Raw genomic sequence first — 20,805 nt, 5'->3', positions numbered from 1 at the left:
ACACAGGTAAACACTGCTTTTATCGCACATGATATCACACAAGAAAACACTCTGCTTTTATCGCACATGATATCACACAAGGAAACACTCTGCCTGGCTGCTTGTATCGCAAATGATATCACACACAAGTAAACACTTTGCAGGACTGCTTTTATCGCACATGATATCACACACAAGTGAACACCTTGCCCGACTGCTTGTATCGCACATGATATCACACACAAGTAAACACTCTGCAGCACTGCTTGTATCGCACAATACATCCCACACAAGTACACACTCTGCTTGTATCGCAATCACACACAATTAAACACTACAAGACTGCTTGTATCGCACACTATATCACACACAGGTAAACACTGCTTTTATCGCACATGATATCACACACAAGAAAACACTCTGCATGGCTACTTGTATCGCAAATGATATCACACACAAGTAAGCACTTTGCAGGACTGCTTTTATCGCACATGATATCGCACACAAGTGAACACCTTGCCCGACTGCTTGTATCGCACATGATATTACACACAAGTAAACACTCTGCAAGACTGCTTGTATCGCACATTACATCACATGCAAGTACACACTCTGCTTGTATCGCAATCACACACAATTCAAAAAGCTACAAGACTGCTTGTATCGCATATGCTATCACACAATTAAACACTCTACAAGACTGCTTGTATCGCACACTATATCACACACAGGTAAACACTGCTTTTATCGCACATGATATTACACACAAGTAAACACTCTGCATGACTGCTTGTATCGCAAATGATATCACACACAAGTAAACACTTTGCAGGACTGCTTTTATCGCACATGATATCACACACAAGTGAACACCTTGCCCGACTGCTTGTATCGCACATGATATCACACACAAGTAAACACTCTGCAAGACTGCTTGTATCGCACATTACATCACATACAAGTACACACTCTGCTTGTATCGCAATCACACACAATTCAAAAAGCTACAAGACTGCTTGTATCGCATATGCTATCACACAATTAAACACTCTACAAGACTGCTTGTATCGCACACTATATCACACACAGGTAAACACTGCTTTTATCGCACATGATATTACACACAAGTAAACACTGCATGACTGCTTGTATCGCAAATGATATCACACACAAGTAAACACTTTGCAGGACTGCTTTTATCGCACATGATATCGCACACAAGTGAACACCTTACCCGACTGCTTGTATCGCACATGATATCACACACAAGTAAACACTCTGCAAGACTGCTTGTATCGCACATTACATCACATGCAAGTACACACTCTGCTTGTATCGCAATCACACACAATTCAAAAAGCTACAAGACTACTTGTATCGCATATGCTATCACACAATTAAACACTCTACAAGACTGCTTGTATCGCACACTATATCACACACAGGTAAACACTGCTTTTATCGCACATGATATCACACAAGAAAACACTCTGCTTTTATCGCACATGATATCACACAAGGAAACACTCTGCCTGGCTGCTTGTATCGCAAATGATATCACACACAAGTAAACACTTTGCAGGACTGCTTTTATCGCACATGATATCACACACAAGTGAACACCTTGCCCGACTGCTTGTATCGCACATGATATCACACACAAGTAAACACTCTGCAGCACTGCTTGTATCGCACAATACATCCCACACAAGTACACACTCTGCTTGTATCGCAATCACACACAATTAAACACTACAAGACTGCTTGTATCGCACACTATATCACACACAGGTAAACACTGCTTTTATCGCACATGATATCACACACAAGAAAACACTCTGCATGGCTACTTGTATCGCAAATGATATCACACACAAGTAAGCACTTTGCAGGACTGCTTTTATCGCACATGATATCGCACACAAGTGAACACCTTGCCCGACTGCTTGTATCGCACATGATATTACACACAAGTAAACACTCTGCAAGACTGCTTGTATCGCACATTACATCACATGCAAGTACACACTCTGCTTGTATCGCAATCACACACAATTCAAAAAGCTACAAGACTGCTTGTATCGCATATGCTATCACACAATTAAACACTCTACAAGACTGCTTGTATCGCACACTATATCACACACAGGTAAACACTGCTTTTATCGCACATGATATCACACAAGAAAACACTCTGCTTTTATCGCACATGATATCACACAAGGAAACACTCTGCCTGGCTGCTTGTATCGCAAATGATATCACACACAAGTAAACACTTTGCAGGACTGCTTTTATCGCACATGATATCACACACAAGTGAACACCTTGCCCGACTGCTTGTATCGCACATGATATCACACACAAGTAAACACTCTGCAGCACTGCTTGTATCGCACAATACATCCCACACAAGTACACACTCTGCTTGTATCGCAATCACACACAATTAAACACTACAAGACTGCTTGTATCGCACACTATATCACACACAGGTAAACACTGCTTTTATCGCACATGATATACACACAAGTAAACACTCTGCATGACTGCTTGTATCGCAAATGATATCACACACAAGTAAACACTTTGCAGGACTGCTTTTATCGCATATGATATCACACACAAGTGAACAGCTTGCACGACTGCTTTTATTGCACATGATATCACACACAAGTAACACTGCGGCTGCTTGTTCGCACATGATATCACACACAAGTAAACACTCTGCAGGATGCTTGTATCGCACATGATATCACACAAGTACACAATCTGCTTGTATCGGACATGATATCACACACAAGTCAACAAGCTGCAAGACTGCTTGTATCGCACATGATATCACACAAGTAAAAACGCTACAAGACTGCTTGTATCGCACATGATATCACACACAAGTCAACACTCTGCAGTACTGCATGTATCGCACATGATATCACACACAAGTACACACTCTGTTTGTATCACACATGATATCACACACAAGTCATCATGCTGCAGGGCTGCTTGTGTCACACATAATATCACACAAGTAAACACTCTACAAGACTGCTCGTATCCCACATGATATCACACACAGGTAAACACGCTGCAGGTCTGCTTGTATCACACATGATATCACAAACAAGTAAACACTCTGCAAGACTGCATGTATCGCACATGATATCACACACAGGTAAACACTCCAGTACTGCTTGTATCGCACATGATATCACACACAGGTAAACACTGCAGTACTGCTTGTATCGCACATGATATCACACACAGGTAAACACTCTTCAGGACTGCTTGTATCGCACATGATATTACACACAAGTAAACACTCTGCTGGACTGCATGCATCGCACAAGATATCACACACAAGTACACGCTCCGATTGTATCGCACATGATATCACACACAAGTCAACATGCTGCAGGGCTGCTTGTATCGCACGTATTATCAAACTCAAGTAAAAACTGCAAGACTGTTTGAATCACACATGATATCACACACAGGTAAACACTCTGCAGGACTGCTTGTATCGCACATGATATCACAAAAAAACATTCTGCAGGACTGCTTGTATCACACAAGATATCACATATAAGTCAACACTCTGCAGGGCTGCTTTTATCGCACATGATATCACACACAGGTAAACACTCTGCAGGACTGCTTGTATCACACATGATATCACACACAGGCAAACACTCTGTAGGACTGCTTGCATCGCACATGATATCACACACAAGTAAACACTCTGCAAGGGCATCAACTGCAAACATAAAGTGAACCAAGTACACAAATGACATGAGAATAAAGCACAAATTAAAAATATACAAAAAACAACAAATATTACAGTATGGAATTGTCACCACTTTGCAGGACCTCGGACATCTACGCAATGTCCAGTCTGGAGGATAATGACATTGTTGCCGATTCAGGAGACAATCTTGAGGAGAACTTTAGCAAGTAAGTCCCGTGAAATATTTTCATGTTTGACGAGTTGCTTCTTAATTCAATTTAAAATGAAGGTCTGCAAACATTTCTTTCAAATGTAGGTCAATAATTAACTTTTGACATTCGAATATACACTATATTACACAACTTAATATATCTATATATGTGTGTATATATATATATATATATATATATATATATATATATATATATATATATATATATATATATAACCTACACACCCAACAATATACTGTATGTATTGAAATAGAAGCACTTTAAAGATATGTGATCTTTGTCGACATCTAGCGGCCAGATTATTTCACTACAGCTACAAATGACGTCACGTGACCAATGCTTGAACGTTAGCAAATCAGACAAACGATCTCCGAATCGACCCAAAAGTGCTTAGAATAAAGCAAACAACACACTGCACTTGTGTACAAGTATAACGTACAAATGTAAGTAAGGTTAGCCTCTACATTTGACCAATCACCCTCACACCCTGGGAGGAGAGGGGAGCAGTGAGCAGCAGCGGTGGCCGCGCTCAGGAATCACATTGAGTGATTTAACCCCCAATTTCAAGCCTTGATGCTGAGTGCCAAGCAGGGAGGTACCGGGTCCCATTTTGAGAGTCTTTGGTATGACTTGGCCGGGGTTTGAACTCACGACCAACCGATCTCAAGGCGGAAACTCTAACCTTGTGAATGCACACTGAAGAAGCGCATAAACAGGAAATGACGTAACGGACTGCGCCGCCAAAATAAAGCGTAGGAAACATTCCCGAAGCAACTAAACTAAAGTTTTTACAGTAAATCAACTTTCAGACCATCTCAGTGGTTGATGATGTGTTTGACTTAGTCCTAGTCTGAGTTCTAGTTGATGATGGGTTTAGAGACTTAGTCCTGGTCTGAATTCTAGTTGATGTGTTTAAAGACTTAGTCCTAGTCTGAGTTGTAGTTGATGATGTGTTTAGAGACTTAGTCCTAGTTTAAGTTGTAGTTGATGATGGGTTTAAAGACTTAGTCCTAGTTGATGATGGGTTTAAAGACTTAGTTCTATTCTAAGTTCTAGTTGATGATGGGTTCAAAGACTTAGTTCTAGTTGATGTGGGTTTAAAGACATAGTGCTGCTCAGAAATTTAGTTGATGATGGGTTTATAGACTTGGTCCTAGGCTGAGTTCTAGTTGATGATGTGTTTAAAGACTTAGTCCTAGTCTGAGTTCTAGTTGATGATGGGTTTAAAGACTTAGTTGTAGTCTGAGTTGTAGTTGATGATGGGTTTAAAGGCTTAGTCCTAGTTGATGATGGGTTTAAAGGCTTAGTCCTAGTTGATGATGGGTTTAAAGACTTAGTCCTAGTTTGAGTTCTAGTTGATGATGGGTTCAAAGACTTAGTTCTAGTTGATGGTGGGTTTAGAGACATAGTCCTACTCTGAATTTTAGTTGATGATGGGTTTATAGACTTTGGCCTAATCTGAGTTCTAGTTGATGATGTGTTTAAAGACTTAGTCCTAGTCTGAGTTTTAGTTGATTATGTGTTTAAAGACTTAGTCTTAGTCTGAGTTCTAGTGGATGATGGGTTTAAAGGCTTAGTCGTAGTTGATGATGGGTTTAAAGACTTAGTCCTAGTCTGAGGTCTAGTTGATGTGTTTAAAGACTTAGTCCTAGTCTGAATTCTAGTTGATGATGGGTTTAAAGGCTTAGTCCTAGTTGATGATGGGTTTAAAGGCTTAGTCCTAGTTGATGATGGGTTTAAAGACTTAGTCTTAGTCTGAGTTCTAGTTGATGATGGGTTTAAAGGCTTAGTCCTAGTTGATGACGGGTTTAAAGACTTAGTCCTAGTGTGAGTTCTAGTTGATGATGGGTTTGAAGGCTTAGTCCTAGTTGATGATGGGTTTAAAGACTTAGTCCTAGTGTGAGTTCTAGTTGATGATGGGTTTAAAGGCTTAGTCCTAGTTGATGATTGGCTTAAAGACTTAGTCCTAGTCTGATTTCTAGTTGGTGGCGACTTGTCCAGGGTGTACCCCGCCTTCCGCCCGATTGTAGCTGAGATAGGCGCCAGCGCCCCCCGCGACCCTGAAAGGGAATAAGCAGTAGAAAATGGATGGATGGATGGGTTTAAGGACTTAGTCCTAGTTTATGATGGGTTTAAAACTCAGTCCTATTCTGAGTTCTGGTTGATGATGGGTTTAAAGACTTAGTCGTAGTCTGAGTTCTAGTTGATGATGGGTTCAAAGACTTAGTCCTAGTCTAAGTTCTAGTTGATATGTTTAAAGCCATAGTCCTTGTCTGAGTTCTGGTTGATGATGGGTTCAAAGACTTAGTCCTAGTTGATGATGTGTTTAAAGACTTAGTCCTAGTCTGAGTTTTCGTTGATGATGCATTCAAAGACTTAGTCCTAGTCTGAGGTATAGTTGATGATGGGTTCAAAAATGTATATCTAGCCTAAGTTCTAGTTGATGATGGGTTCAAGGACTTAGTCCTAGTCTGAGTTTTAATTGATGAAGACTTAGTCCTAGTCTGAGGTCTGAGGTACCTCCCGCAGGTCGTTTCCGGCCATCATGGACGAGGACGATCGTCTGACCTACAAACAAGAGTTTGATGGGGACCATCAGGAGTACAAGAGAATCCAGGTGGAGCTGGACAACATCAATCAACGTCTGGCTTTTCTGGATGGAGAACTGGACCGACATCCTGAGGGCAGTTCTCACTTCCTGGTAAGTCTAGTGTGTCACATGACCTTCCTCTCTCCTTGCAGGTTTATGCAATCCTCCGAATACATCAGTGGTGTATAAACCTTTTCCACTGAGGGACATATTTACAGTATATATACACACACACACACACACACATATATACATATATGTACATATATAATTATATATACATACATATATACATATATACAGTGGGGCAAAAAAGTATTTAGTCAGCCACCGATTGTGCAAGTTCTCCCACTTAAAATGATGACAGAGGTCTGTAATTTTCATCATAGGTACACTTCAACTGTGAGAGACAGAATGTGGAAAAAAAGTCCAGGAATTCACATTGTAGGAATTTTTAAGAATTTATTTGTAAATTATGGTGGAAAATAAGTATTTGGTCAACCAATCAAAGCTCTCACTGATGGAAAGAGGTTTTGGCTCAAAATCTCACGATACATGGCCCCGTTCATTCTTTCCTTAACACGGATCAATCGTCCTGTCCCCTTAGCAGAAAAACAGCCCCAAAGCATGATGTTTCCACCCCCATGCTTCGCAGTAGGTGTGGTGTTCTTGGGATGCAACTCAGTATTCTTCTTCCTCCAAACACGACCAGTTGAGTTTATACCAAAACGGATACATGGATGATACAGCAGAGGATTGGGAGAATGTCATGTGGTCAGATGAAACCAAAATAGAACTTTTACTACGAAGCTTGGCATTGTGTTGCTGAAATAAGCAGGAGCGTCCATGATAACGTTGCTTGGATGACAACATGTGTTGCTCCAAAACCTGTATGGACCATTCAGCATTAATGGTGCCTTCACAGATGTGTAAGTTACCCATGCCTTGGGCAGTAATACACCCCCATACCATCACAGATGCTGGCTTTTGAACTTTGCGCCTATAACAATCCGGATGGTTATTTTCCTCTTTGTTCCGGAGGACACCACGTCCACAGTTTCCAAATATAATTTGAAATGTGGGCTCGTCAGACCACAGAACACTTTTCCACTTTGCATCAGTCCATCTTAGGTGAGCTCGGGCCCAGCGAAGCCAGCGGCGTTCCTGGGTGTTGTTGATAAATGGGTTTTGCTTTGCATAGTAGAGTTTTAACTTGCACTTACTGTAGTTACTGGCTGTGGTTTTCTGAAGTGATCCTGAGCCCATGTGGTGATATCCTTTACACGCTGATGTCGGTTTTTGATGCAGTACCGCCTGAGGGCTCAAAGGTCCGTAATATCATCGCTTACGTGCAGGGATTTCTCCAGATTCTCTGAACCTTTTGATGATTTTACAGACAGTAGATGGTAAAATCCCTAAATTCCTTGCAATAGCTCGTTGAGAAATGTTGTTCTAAAACTGTTCGACAATTTGCTTACAAAGTGGTGACCCTCGCCCCATCCTTGTTTGTGAATTACTTCGCATTTCATGGAAGCTGCTTTTATACCCAATCATGGCACCCACCTGTTCCCAATTAGCCTGCACACCTGTGGGATGTTCCAAATAAGTGTTTGATGAGCATTTATCAACTTTATCAGTATTTATTGCCACCTTTCCCAACTTCTTTGTCACGTGTTGCTGGCATCTAATTCTAAAGTTAATTATTATTTGCACAAAAACACATGTTTATTAGTTTGAACATCAAATAAAGTTGAAATTGAAGTACCAATGATTGTCACGCACACACTAAATGTGGCAAAATTATTTTCTGCATTTGACCCATCCACTTGATCACCCCTTGGGCGGTGAGGGGAGCAGTGAGCAGCAGCCGTGCCACGCTCGGGAATCAATTATGGTGATTTAACCCCCAGTTCCAACCCTTGATGCTGAGTGCCAAACAGGTGGGCAATGGGTCCCATTTTTTTTTATAGTCTTTGGTATGACTCGGCCGGGGTTTGAACTCCCAACCTACCGATCGCAGGGCGGACACTCTAACCACTAGGCTACTGAGAAATATGTTGTCTTTGTAGCATATTCAACTGAATATGGGTTGAATATGCGTCTCCTGACGATTGAGGGAACCCATCATGAAACAGTTCTGTAGAGATAAAGTAGTCTTGTGATTTTTCCCACACACAAACACATACATATACATATATATATACATACAGTATATATATACCTGCAGTGTGTATATTGTACATATTGTTATAAAGTTGTCTGTTACAACATTATGTATATAAGCGGTTTAAAAATATATATACATATTTAAAATAAAAAAAGACACGTGTGATTGTGAACGACAGACAAAATAAAAATTAAAAAGTGCAGTTCCCCTAAGTGTGCCATGCATGTGCTGAATGAAAACAATTTGCTCTATGACTGCACCGTTGTGAAAGCCGCAGGGTTCAAAGCGTAGGAAAAAAGTAGAGGCTTTCAGTCCCCAAAAAAATGTGGAGCAACACTGAAAGTGTGTTCTTGTGTCCAGGCGGCCATGGACGAATACACCGCGCTGAAGAACGTGAAGAAAGTACGTCAGCACGTGAAAATAAGTAACTACATTTTGCAACAATGGCTGATCTTTCTCTGCCTTCCAGTCTTCGGACTACCAGGTGAACAAACGACAAAGCAGATATCTCAAGTCCAAACTGTCCCACATCAAGAAGATGATCAGCGATTACGACCACCGGCCTTGAACCTTCCTTGTTTGGCTCCGTCCAGCCACTTTTCTACTTGGGGGAGCAGTCCAGGTCTTTTTTCCCCCCTTTTGGGGCGGCATAGCTCGGTTGGTAGAGTGGCCGTGCCAGCAACTTGAGGGTTGCAGGTTCGATTCCCGCTTCCGCCATCCTAGTCACTGCCGTTGTGTCCTTGGGCAAGACACTTTACCCACCTGCTCCCAGTGCCACCCACACTGGTTTAAATGTAACTTAGACATTGGGTTTCACTATGTAAAGCGCTTTGAGTCACTAGAGAAAAGCGCTATATAAATATAATTCACTTCACTTAAGCAATAAGGTGTTGAAAATGTACGAAAAATAAATTATATTTTATGATTTTGCTTCAATTAATTTCAACTTGGCCCTTTTCATGTTTTGTACATTTGCAAACAGTTTTTGGTTTACATGTGAATTTTAGTTTTTTTTTCTCCACTTTCTAATAAAATATGTTAAAAAAAAGTCACATGACATTCTCATTTCATTCATTTTCATTTTGGACAGGGGAGTCCCGATACATCTTTTTCAAGATACAAGACCGATATTGCTCGATACGGATAATAATTCAATGAGGAGTCAATCAGAGAACAATGCTGTCTTTAAGTTGAAGTAGAAAGGTAAATATTTTATTGGTGACACCCAGTGGTCACAAAAATTCATTAAGTTAAGCACTAAATTGGATGATGCGGACACTTTTGTTACTGGACACTTTCTAATATGCCGTGGAGACTTTGTACATGTGAGTAATATGTAAATATGATTATTTGATACTTGTTTATATTGACAAATGTCACTTTCTAGTCAATGAATATTACCAATATCTAGCTTGTGTGCTTAGCTGTTGTGTAGCTGCAGGCTCTGGTTAGCTTACATACCTTATCATTATTTTTGGTAAATGATTTTAGTAAAATACAACAAAAAAAGTGTTTATTGGAGGACATTTACATGTTAAATGTCCAGCTTTGTACAGGTAAACACTGCTGTATCGCACATGATATCACACACACACAACACGTTGCAGGACTGCTTGTATCGCACGTGATATCACATGCAAGTAAAAACTCTGCAGGACTACTTGTATCGCACATGATATCACAAACAAGTAAACAAACTACAGGACTGCATATATCGCACATGATATCCCACACGAGTAAACTCGCTGCTTGTATCGCACATATCTCATCGCATATGATATCACACACACACAACACGTTGCAGGACTGCTTTTACCGCACGTGATATCACACGCAAGTAAAAACTCTGCAGGACTCCTTGTATCGCACATGATATCACAAACAAGTAAACAAGCTGCAGGACTGCATGTATCGCACACGATATCCCACACGAGTAAACTCGCTGCTTGTATCGCACATATCTCATCGCACATATCACACACACACAACACGTTGCAGGACTGCTTTTACCGCACGTGATATCACACGCAAGTAAAAACTCTGCAGGACTCATTGTATCGCACATGATATCACAAACAAAGAAGCTTAAGGACTGCATGCATCGCACATGATATCCCACACGAGTAAACTCGTTGCTTGTATCGTACATACAGTATCTCATCACACAAGTAAACATGCCGCAGGACTGCTTGTATCGCACATGATATCACACACAAGTAAACACTCTTCAAGACTACTTGTATCGCACATGATATCACACACAACACGTTGCAGGACTGCTTGTATTGCACATATCACACATATGTAAACACACTGCATGACTGCTTTTATTGCACATGTTATCACACACAAACACACTGAAGCAATGCTTGTATCGCACATGATATCCCTCACAAGTAAACTTGCTGCTTGTATCACACATATCACAGAAGTAAACATGCCGCAGGACTGCTTGTATTGCACATGATATCACACACAAGTAAACACTCTGCAAGACTGCTTGTATCGCACATGATATCACACACAACACATTGCAGGACTGCTTGTATCGCACATATCACACATATGTAAACACACTGCATGGCTGCTTGTATCGCACGTGATACACACACAAACACACTGCAGGACTGCTTGCATCGCACTTGACATCACACACAAGTAAACACGCTGCAGGACTGCTTGTATCGCATATGATATCCCACACAAGTAAAATTGCTGCTTGTATCACACATATCATCACAGAAGTAAACATGCCGCAGGACTGCTTGTATTGCACATGATATCACACACAAGTAAACACTCTGCAAGACTGCTTGTATAGCACATGATATCACAAACATCACGTTGCAGGACTGCTTGTATCGCAAATATCACACACATGTAAACACACTACAAGACTGCTTTTATCGCACGTGATATTACACACATGTAAACACACTGCAGGACTGCTTGCGTCGCACATGACATCACACACAAGTAAACACTCTTCAAGACTGCTTGTATCGCACATGATATCACACACAAAACGTTGCAGGACTGCTTGTATCGCACACATCACACATATGTAAACACACTGTATGACTGCTTTTATCGCACGTGATACACACACATAAACACACTGCAGGACTGCTTGCATCGCACTTGACATCACACACAAGTAAACACACTGCAGGACTGCTTGTATCGCACATGATATCCCACACAAGTAAACTTATCATCACAGAAGTAAACATGCCGCAGGACTGCTTGTATTGCACATGATATCACACAGAAGTAAACACTCTGCAAGACTGCTTGTATTGCACATGATATCACACACATCACGTTGCAGGACTGCTTGTATCGCAAATATCACACACATGTAAACCCACTGCAAGACTGCTTTTATTGCACATGATATCACACACAAGTAAACACGCTGCAGGACTGCTTGCATCGCACATGACATCACACACAAGTAAACACTCTTCACGACTGCTTGTATCGCACATGATATCACACACAAGTAAACACGCTGCAGGAGTGCTTGGATCGCACATGTCACACAAGTAAACTCTGCAGGACTACTTGTATCGCACATGATATCAATTGTTCAACAGTTTATTGGTCCCTAATGTGAAATTTAAATTTTCAGTACAATTCCGTTCAAGAGCACACACAACTAAATTCGCCGCTTGTATCGCACACCAGTGAACACACTGCAGGACTGCTTGTATCAAACATATCACATAAGTTAACACACGGCAGTGTTGTTTGTATCGCACATGATATCACACACACAAGCAAACTGGCTGCAAGACTGCTTGAATCGCAAATGATATCACACAGAATTGCTTGTATCGCACATAATATCACACACAAGTAAACACTATGCAGGACTTCTTGTATCGCACATGATATCACACACGCAACCAAACACTCTGCAGGACTGATTGTGTTGCACATGATATCATGGCAAGAAAGACCCGTCACTGTTTGTGAAATGATGAATAGTTGATGTAAAGAGGAAGATATAAACATCGCATCAGTCTTTATCGCAGTGAGAGCAGACATTGTACAGCACGTGACTGTTTTATTATGTTTGTATATCTTGTTTAGCACTTAGCAATGCTGCTACTTTTTCGATCTGTTTAGCACACAGCTTCTGAAACCTGTAGATCGTCCTCCTTATATTCAGGCTCAAAAATATCACTTCCATTTGTCCCAAAGTAGTATTTTTGTTGTCACTCATCAAGTCTGCCATGATTAGTAGTCTTCTTCTTGTTGAAGGGAAAGTAAATGTTGTTATGAGTCGGAGAAATTAACACTTAAAATGATCCAAATATGTTAATAACACATGTTATTATGAATGTGACGGATACTACATTACATATATACATACAGTGTTTATATAAACATTAATGGCGTTTTTTTTAAGCGCTTTATAGGCGGAATAGAGCGACTGTCATTGGCTGACTCTTGCTAGCATCTATTTATGATTTGAAATGTATAAAAAAAGAAAAACGACTTACATGAGGTTTGCGAATGACAGACGTGCAGTTCCCCTTGAAGGTAGGACTTATGTGAATCATTCAACACATGAAGGACTCGTCAAAGACAGGAAACTCGACGGAAGAGACAGGAAGTGGTAATCATTTCGCAGCAGCAGCAGACTTTCTGCTAAAAAAAAACCCCAACACAACTTTATCCTTTGGGAAGCTTGATTCCTGCACGTTTTTCGTAATTTGACTCCACTTTCCTTTTCTTTGACGCACTTCAGTCAGAAGTTAAAAAAATAAACGACGTCAAAGTCACACGGGGGGGAGGTTGGAGTTCGGACGATAATTCGTGGATGAAAGCAGAACGATGTAGCGTGGGAGAAAATCCAAGCCGTCTCCGTGGAGCAGGACATCCTGGTCAGAGCGTGGCGGCCGCCGCGGGAGTGACTTTGACCGGGTGCAGGCTGAGATCCAGCGACGGCGGCTCTTCCGGCACGACAGGACTTTTCTTCTGGGCGTCCATCTTGTCCGTCAGCTGGCTGTGCAGCTCCTTCACCGGCTCGCCGCTCTGAAAGCAGCAAGCACACGTCAACAACGCACGCCAGGAGGCAAATGGTGAACACAGTCCGAAATGAGACTCTTCTATCCATACATCGTAATAATGTTTATTATGTCATTTATACTTACGTTTTACTTCTTTTTGGAGAAGTTTTACTTCTTTTCTAGTGGTTAGAGTGTCCGCCCAGAGAGTTTAACGGCAGGTCAAACAAAACAGAACCATGACTTCTGTTTTGTTTGACCTGCCGTTTTACTGCCTTGTTACAGACGCGTTTGGAAACAATTAAGGTATGTGAATAAACATTTGCAGAATAATTCTGTGTAAATAACTGATTTCACAATGTATATATATCAGTTGTGGAAAGTGGAGAAATATAAACATTACTTCTGTTTTGTTTGACCGGCCGTTTTACTGCCTTATTACAGACACGTTCGGAAACAATTAAGGTATGTAAAGAAACATTTACAGAATATTTCTGTGTAAATAACTCATTTCACAACGTATATATATCATTTGTGGAAAGTGGAGAACCATAACCATGATTTCTGTTTTGTTTGACCGGCCGTTTTACTGCCTTATTACAGACACGTTCGGAAACAATTAAGGTATGTAAAGAAACATTTAAATAAATAAAATGATAAATGGGTTGTACTTGTATAGCGCTTTTCTACCTTCAAGGTACTCAAAGCGCTTTGACACTACTTCCACATTTACCCATTCACACACACATTCACACACTGATGGAGGGAGCTGCCATGCAAGGCGCCAACCAGCACCCATCAGGAGCAAGGGTGAAGTGTCTTGCTCAGGACACAACGGACATGACGAGGTTGGTTCTAGGTGGGATTTGAACCAGTGACCCTCGGGTTGCGCACGGCCACTCTCCCACTGCGCCACGCCGTCCCCAGAATTTACAGAATATTTCTGTGTAAATAACTAATTTCACAACGTATATATCTGTTGTGGAAATTGGAGAACCATAACCAAGACTTCTGTTTTGTTTGACCTGCCGTTTTACTGCCTTGTTACAGACACGTTTGGAAACAATTAAGGTATGTAAATAAACATTTACAGAATATTTCTGTGGAAATAACTCATTTAACAACGCATATATCTGTTGTGGAAAGTGGAGAACCATAACTATGACTTCTGTTTTGTTTGACCTGCCGTTTTACTGCCTTGTTACAGACACGTTTGGAAACAATTAAGGTACGTAAATAAACATTTACAGAATATTTCTGTGTAAATAACTCATATTTGTTGTGGAAAGTGGAGAACCATAACCATGACTTCTGTTTTGTTTGACCTGCCGCTTTACTGCCTTGTTACAGACACCATTTGGAAACAATTAAGGTACGTAAATAAACATTTACAGAATATTTCTGTGTAAATAACTCATATGTGTTGTGGAAAGTGGAGAACCATAAACATGACTTCTATTTTGTTTGACCTGCCGTTTTACTGTCTTGTTACAGACACCATTTCGAAACAATTAAGGCATGTAAATAAACATTTACAGAATATTTCTGTGCAAATAAATCATTTCACAATGTATATATATCTGTTGTTGAATGTGGAGAACCATAACCATGACTTCTGTTTTGTTTGACCTGCCGTTTTACTGCCTTGTTACAGAAACGTTTGGAAACAAGGTATGTAAATAAACATTTACAGAATATTTCTGTGTAAATAACTCATTTCAGAACGTATATATCTGTTGTGGAAAGTGGAGAACCATAACCATGACTTCTGTTTTGTTTGACCTGCCGTTTTACTGCCTTGTTACAGAAACGTTTGGAAACAATTATGGTATGTAACTAAACATTAGCAGAATATTTCTGTGTAAATAACTAAGTTCATAACCCATATATCTGTTGAGGAAAGTGGAGAACCATTTTCATGACTTCTGTTTTGTTTGACCTTCCGTTTTACTGCCTTGTTACAGAAACGTTTGGAAACAATTATGGTATGTAAATAAACATTTACAGAATATTTCTGTGTAAATAACTAATTTCAGAACGTATATATCTGTTTGGGAAAGTGGAGAATCGTGAAAAACTTGATCAATAAGCAACAATTTTTGGATGTTTGGTATAATATGAATGATTATTTAGCCAAAGTCTGAGTGTGAGGCAAAGAAAGGCCAACCTGCTTGGGAGGTTCCAGAGTTTTCTTCAAGGTTTCCAAGTACGAGGGCAGGACTTTGTGGTGGAGATGCAGCAACATGCGCAGCGTGTGTCGGTGCACGTTCTCCTTACTGCCACGTCAAAGTTACAAGTTACTTTCGGCGCCGTCGCCACATCATGCAGCACAAACCTGGAAAACGACGTCAGGAGGAAGCCATCGAAGACCACGGAACAGAACTCCTCCCCTCCGAACTCGTCCGACAGCAGGGTGAGATGTCCGGTCAGCAGGTGCAGGAAGATGTCCCCAAAGGCCATGTCGTTGTACGTGTCCACTGTGGGGAACAACTCAGCTTTATGGACACAACCTGTGTGTGTGTGTGTGAGTGTGTATTGTTTTAAAATCTGTATTAGACTTTGTGTTGCATTTATGAACAGTGCTTTACAAGCAAAGTCAGATTGTTTGATATCAATGATCCATATGATTAAGTGAAATAAGTCAAACAATGGTAGCTATGAAAAACACTAACCTATTTATCATTAACTAAAACGGAAGTACGCTGCCTTTAGGTTGAAGGGTAGTGGTAATTTTCTTTCCCCGGTGACACCTACTGATGATAATAATTGATGACATTAAGCTCATGATGGAGTAACTTAAACGATGCGGACACGTTTGTTCCTGGATATTTTCTTACTCTGCCTTGGAGACTTAGTATGTGGAAGTGACGCGCAATTATAATTATTTGATAACACAATTCGAGTCGATTGTTGGGGGTCAACGATTCGATTCGGAATCGATCCTCAATTCAAAATCAGTACTTTATTTAGTAGCACTGGGTGCCAGTTCTGTTATTAACTACTTTCCTCCATACAATAGATAAACAGCTCTGATGAATTTCTACTTCAAAGAAAAGTGGTTTTGCTGGATAAAATTCTGGCCAGACATTTAATAAAGTCAAATACAAATAAGGATAGTAGAGAGGTATCCAACAGATATTTTCTAAAGTAAATCTTTACAGCAGATATAGATCATATACAAACCCTGTTTCCATATGAGTTGGGAAATTGTGTTAGATTTAAATATAAACAAAATACAATGATTTGCAAATCCTTTTCAACCCTTATTTAATTAAATTCACTACAAAGACAAGATATTTGATGTTCAAACTCCTAAACTTTTTTTTTTTTTGCAAATAATAATTAACTTAGAATTTCATGGCTGTAACACGTGCCAAAGTAGTTGGGAAAGGGCATGTTCACCACTGTGTTACATCACATTTTATTTTAACAACACTCAATAAACATTTGGGAACTGAGGAAACTAATTGTTGAAGCTTTGAAAGTGGAGTTCTTTAGCATTCTTGCTTGACGTACAGCTTAAGTTCAACAGTCTTGTTGTCGTATTTTACGCTTCATAATGAGCCACACATTTTCGATGGGAGACATGTCTGGACTGCAGGTGGGCCAGTAACATACCCGCACTCTTTTACTACGAAGCCACGTTGTTGTAACACGTGGCTTGGCATTGTCTTGCTGAAATAAGCAGGGGCGTCCATAATGACAACATATGTTGCTCCAAAACCTGTATGGACCATTCAGCATTAATGGTGCCTTCCCAGATGTGTAAGTTACCCATGCCTTGGGCACTAATGCACCCCCATACCATCACAGATGCTGGCTTTTGAACTTTGCGCCTATAACAATCCGGATGGTTATTTTCCTTTTTGTTCCGGGGGACACCACGTCCAAAGTTCCCAAATATAATTGGAAATGTGGACTCGTCACACCACAGGACACTTTTCCACTTTGAATCAGTCCATCTTAGATGAGCTCGGGCCCAGCGAAGCCGGCGGCGTTCCTGGGTGTTGTTGATAAATTGGTTTGGCTTTCCACAGTAGAGTTTTAACTTGCACTTACAGATGTAGCGACCAACTGTAGTTACTGACAGTGGTTTTATGAAGTGTTCCTGAGCCCATGTGGTAGGGCTGGGCGATATATCGATATACAATATATATCGCGGGTTTGTCTCTGTGCGATATGGAAAATGACTATATCGTAATATTCGAGTAGACGTTCTCACGCAGCTGCGGGCATTACACTCTCCTCGCTCTTTCCTGTGTCTGCTCACAGACAAGCAGGTGCACATTCTTACATACGTCACTTACTGTCACGTCATATGTATACGCCCTCGCCCAGCGGAGCGGTAGCAGCATGGCTAACGTTAGCTGTGATGCTAGCGGGTTGTTGCGAGAGAAAGAAGGTGCGAATCTCGTAACAAATGAAGGAAGAATTAATTCCCAAGAAAAACAGCACGGGGCCCATCGTCTGGCGGTGGTTAGGCTTCAAGCAGGAATATGTCAATTAGACAACTTTAATTTGTCATGTGTGGGGCACAAGCGTTGCTACCAAAAGTTGCATTACTGTTAATATGTAGCATCATTTGAAAAGTCACCTGCTAATAACTTTAATAAATACAGTTTTGGTCAATTGACTTAGTTGTGATTTCCTTCTCTGCATGAAAGTTTAAAAGTAGCATACATTAGTGCAGTATGAACAAGAATGTTTTAATGTAGAGACAATAGAATCACCATACTGCTGTGATTATATTTATCCAGTGTTCATTCAAGGCTAAGGCAAAATACCGAGAAATATATCGTATATCGCGATATGGCCGAAAAATATCGCGGTATTAAAAAAAGGCAATATCGCCCAGCCCTACCATGTGGTGATATTCTTTACACACAGATGTTGGTTTTTGATGCAGTACCGCCTGAGGGATCAAAGGTCTGTAATATCATCGCTTACGTGCAGTGATTTCTCCAGATTCTCTGAACCTCTTGATGATTTTACGGACCCTAGATGGTAAAATCCCTAAATTCCTTGCAATAGCTCGTTGAGAAATGTTCTAAAACTGTTCGACAATTTGCTTAAAAAGTGGTGACCCTCGCCCCATCCTTGTTCGTGAATTACTGAACATTTCAGGGAAGCTGCTTTTATACCCAATCATGGCACCCACCTGTTCCCAAATGGCCTGCACACCTGTGGGATGTTCCAAAATAAGTGTTTGATGAGCATCCCTCAACTTTTTCAGTATTCACTACCACCTTTCCCAACTTCTTTGTCACGTTTTGCTGGCATCAAAAATCTAAAGTTAATGTTTATTTGAAAAACAAAAATGTTCATCAGTTTGAACATCAAATATGTTGTCTTTGTAGCATATTCAACTGAATATGGGTTGAAAATGATATGCAAATCATTGTATTCCGTTTATATTAACATCTAACACAATTTCCCAACTCATATGGAAACGGGGTTTGTATATACATATATACACACACAAACATACATGTACATATATATACACACACACATATATACATATATATATATATATATATATATATATATATACACACACACACACACACACACACACACATACATATACACATTTAATACACACATATATATACATATACAGTATGTACATATATATATATATATATATATACACATACATGTATGTATGTATATATATACATACGTGTGTATATGTATATATATATATATATATATATATATATATTCATTATATATATTTATATACACACACACACACAGACATACATACATAAATAAAGTTGGTATGGTATATATATATATGTATATATATATATATATATATATATACACACATACACACACACGTATGTATACATATATATACATATATATATGTATATAAATCAAAAATCGGATAAAACATTTTATGTATATACATATATACACACAACCACACATACATACACACATATATATATATATATATATATATATATATATATATATATATATATATATATATCAATGTTTTATCCAATTTTTGATTTTCTTGAATCCATCCATCCATCCCTTTTCTATCAATAGTCCCTTTTGGGATCACGGGGGGTGCTGGAGCCTATCTCAGTTGCATTCGGGCGGAAGGCAGTGTACACCCTGGACAAGACGCCACCTCATCACAGGGCCAACACAGATAGACTGTTACAAAAAAGAATTGCGATTCATCCGAAAAACGTTTTTTTGGAAACCCCTATTCATCTATATTTTCCATTGTGCGGTGTGACACTGCAACATTGTTCAATGGTTATTACCGAAGTCTAGCTTGAGTGCTATTGTGTGCTTAGCTGTAGTGTAGCTGCTCGCTCCTCGTAGCCTGTTGCCTAACATGCTTATGGACCGAAAGGCGTCCACCTAAATGTCGTTTGAAGTGACCCTGGTCATTTAAAGTAAAGCCTGTTTTGTCTTAACTCAGAAGCGGCTTTGCATGCTCACCCAAAGCGGGTAACAGCCTCTGTAAGGCGTTCTTGTTCCTCAGCTTGGCGATGTGAAGAACGTAGTACAGACCCATCTCACAAGCCACTCGGTTGTCCTGCAGGTACCTGAGGAGGAGCCATGGCAGACACAAATGACAAGGTGGATGTTAACTTGTAAAGGTTGTGACTGGTGCAGCGCAAATGTGGAACAATAGGGCAGAGGACAAACACGCAATACCGTGTATCAGTAACTTTTAGATGTCTCTTTGCGCGATTCATTCGTTCATCTTGTGTGCCGTCGGAAGCCATTGTGATCACATGACTTCCTGTGCAGCCTTTTGGCGAAATTGTTTACGAAGTCCATCATTTGCCACTTCTCAACGCTTCAGCGTGGGTTTCTTTTCTTGGCTGTCACCAAGTTTTGTTTGTTTTGCTTACGGAGATGATGATTTCATTTTCCAGCATGATCTGGCACCTGCCCAAAGTGCCAAAACCACCAGTAACTGGTGTATTGACCATGGCATTACTGTCCGCGATTGGCCTGCCAACTCCCCTGACCTGAACCCCATAGAGAATTTGTGGGGTATTGTGAAGAAGAAGCTGAAAGACACCAGACCCAATAATGCAAATGAGCTA

General features: G+C 40.2%; 2 protein-coding genes across 2 annotated transcripts in view; one reads left to right on the top strand and one right to left on the bottom strand.

Annotated features, from left to right (window-relative positions):
• The window catches only part of oclnb (occludin b), a 39,601-nt gene extending 29,853 nt beyond the window's left edge, over window positions 1–9,748 (top strand). Inside the window, exons 6-9 of the mRNA XM_061896927.1 lie at window positions 3,847–3,933; window positions 6,469–6,640; window positions 9,057–9,098; window positions 9,166–9,748. Of these exons, the coding sequence (XP_061752911.1) occupies window positions 3,847–3,933; window positions 6,469–6,640; window positions 9,057–9,098; window positions 9,166–9,264 (400 nt within the window). The 3' untranslated portion in view covers window positions 9,265–9,748. The remainder of the gene's footprint in view (window positions 1–3,846; window positions 3,934–6,468; window positions 6,641–9,056; window positions 9,099–9,165) is intronic.
• A 1,253-nt stretch (window positions 9,749–11,001) lies between these two features.
• nelfb (negative elongation factor complex member B) overlaps window positions 11,002–20,805 on the bottom strand; it is a 32,321-nt gene continuing 22,517 nt past the window's right edge. The window contains exons 11-14 of the mRNA XM_061896913.1: window positions 20,189–20,295; window positions 16,050–16,191; window positions 15,882–15,990; window positions 11,002–13,742 (exon numbers count right to left, since the gene is read on the bottom strand). Coding sequence (XP_061752897.1) covers window positions 13,593–13,742; window positions 15,882–15,990; window positions 16,050–16,191; window positions 20,189–20,295 — 508 coding nt within the window. The 3' untranslated portion in view covers window positions 11,002–13,592. The remainder of the gene's footprint in view (window positions 13,743–15,881; window positions 15,991–16,049; window positions 16,192–20,188; window positions 20,296–20,805) is intronic.

Source organism: Nerophis ophidion, linkage group LG01 (genome assembly GCF_033978795.1).
Source record: "Nerophis ophidion isolate RoL-2023_Sa linkage group LG01, RoL_Noph_v1.0, whole genome shotgun sequence".
NCBI classification, from domain to species: Eukaryota; Metazoa; Chordata; class Actinopteri; order Syngnathiformes; family Syngnathidae; genus Nerophis; species Nerophis ophidion.
Note: the sequence above shows the minus strand (reverse complement) of the source record. Positions and strands in the feature narration are given on the sequence as shown.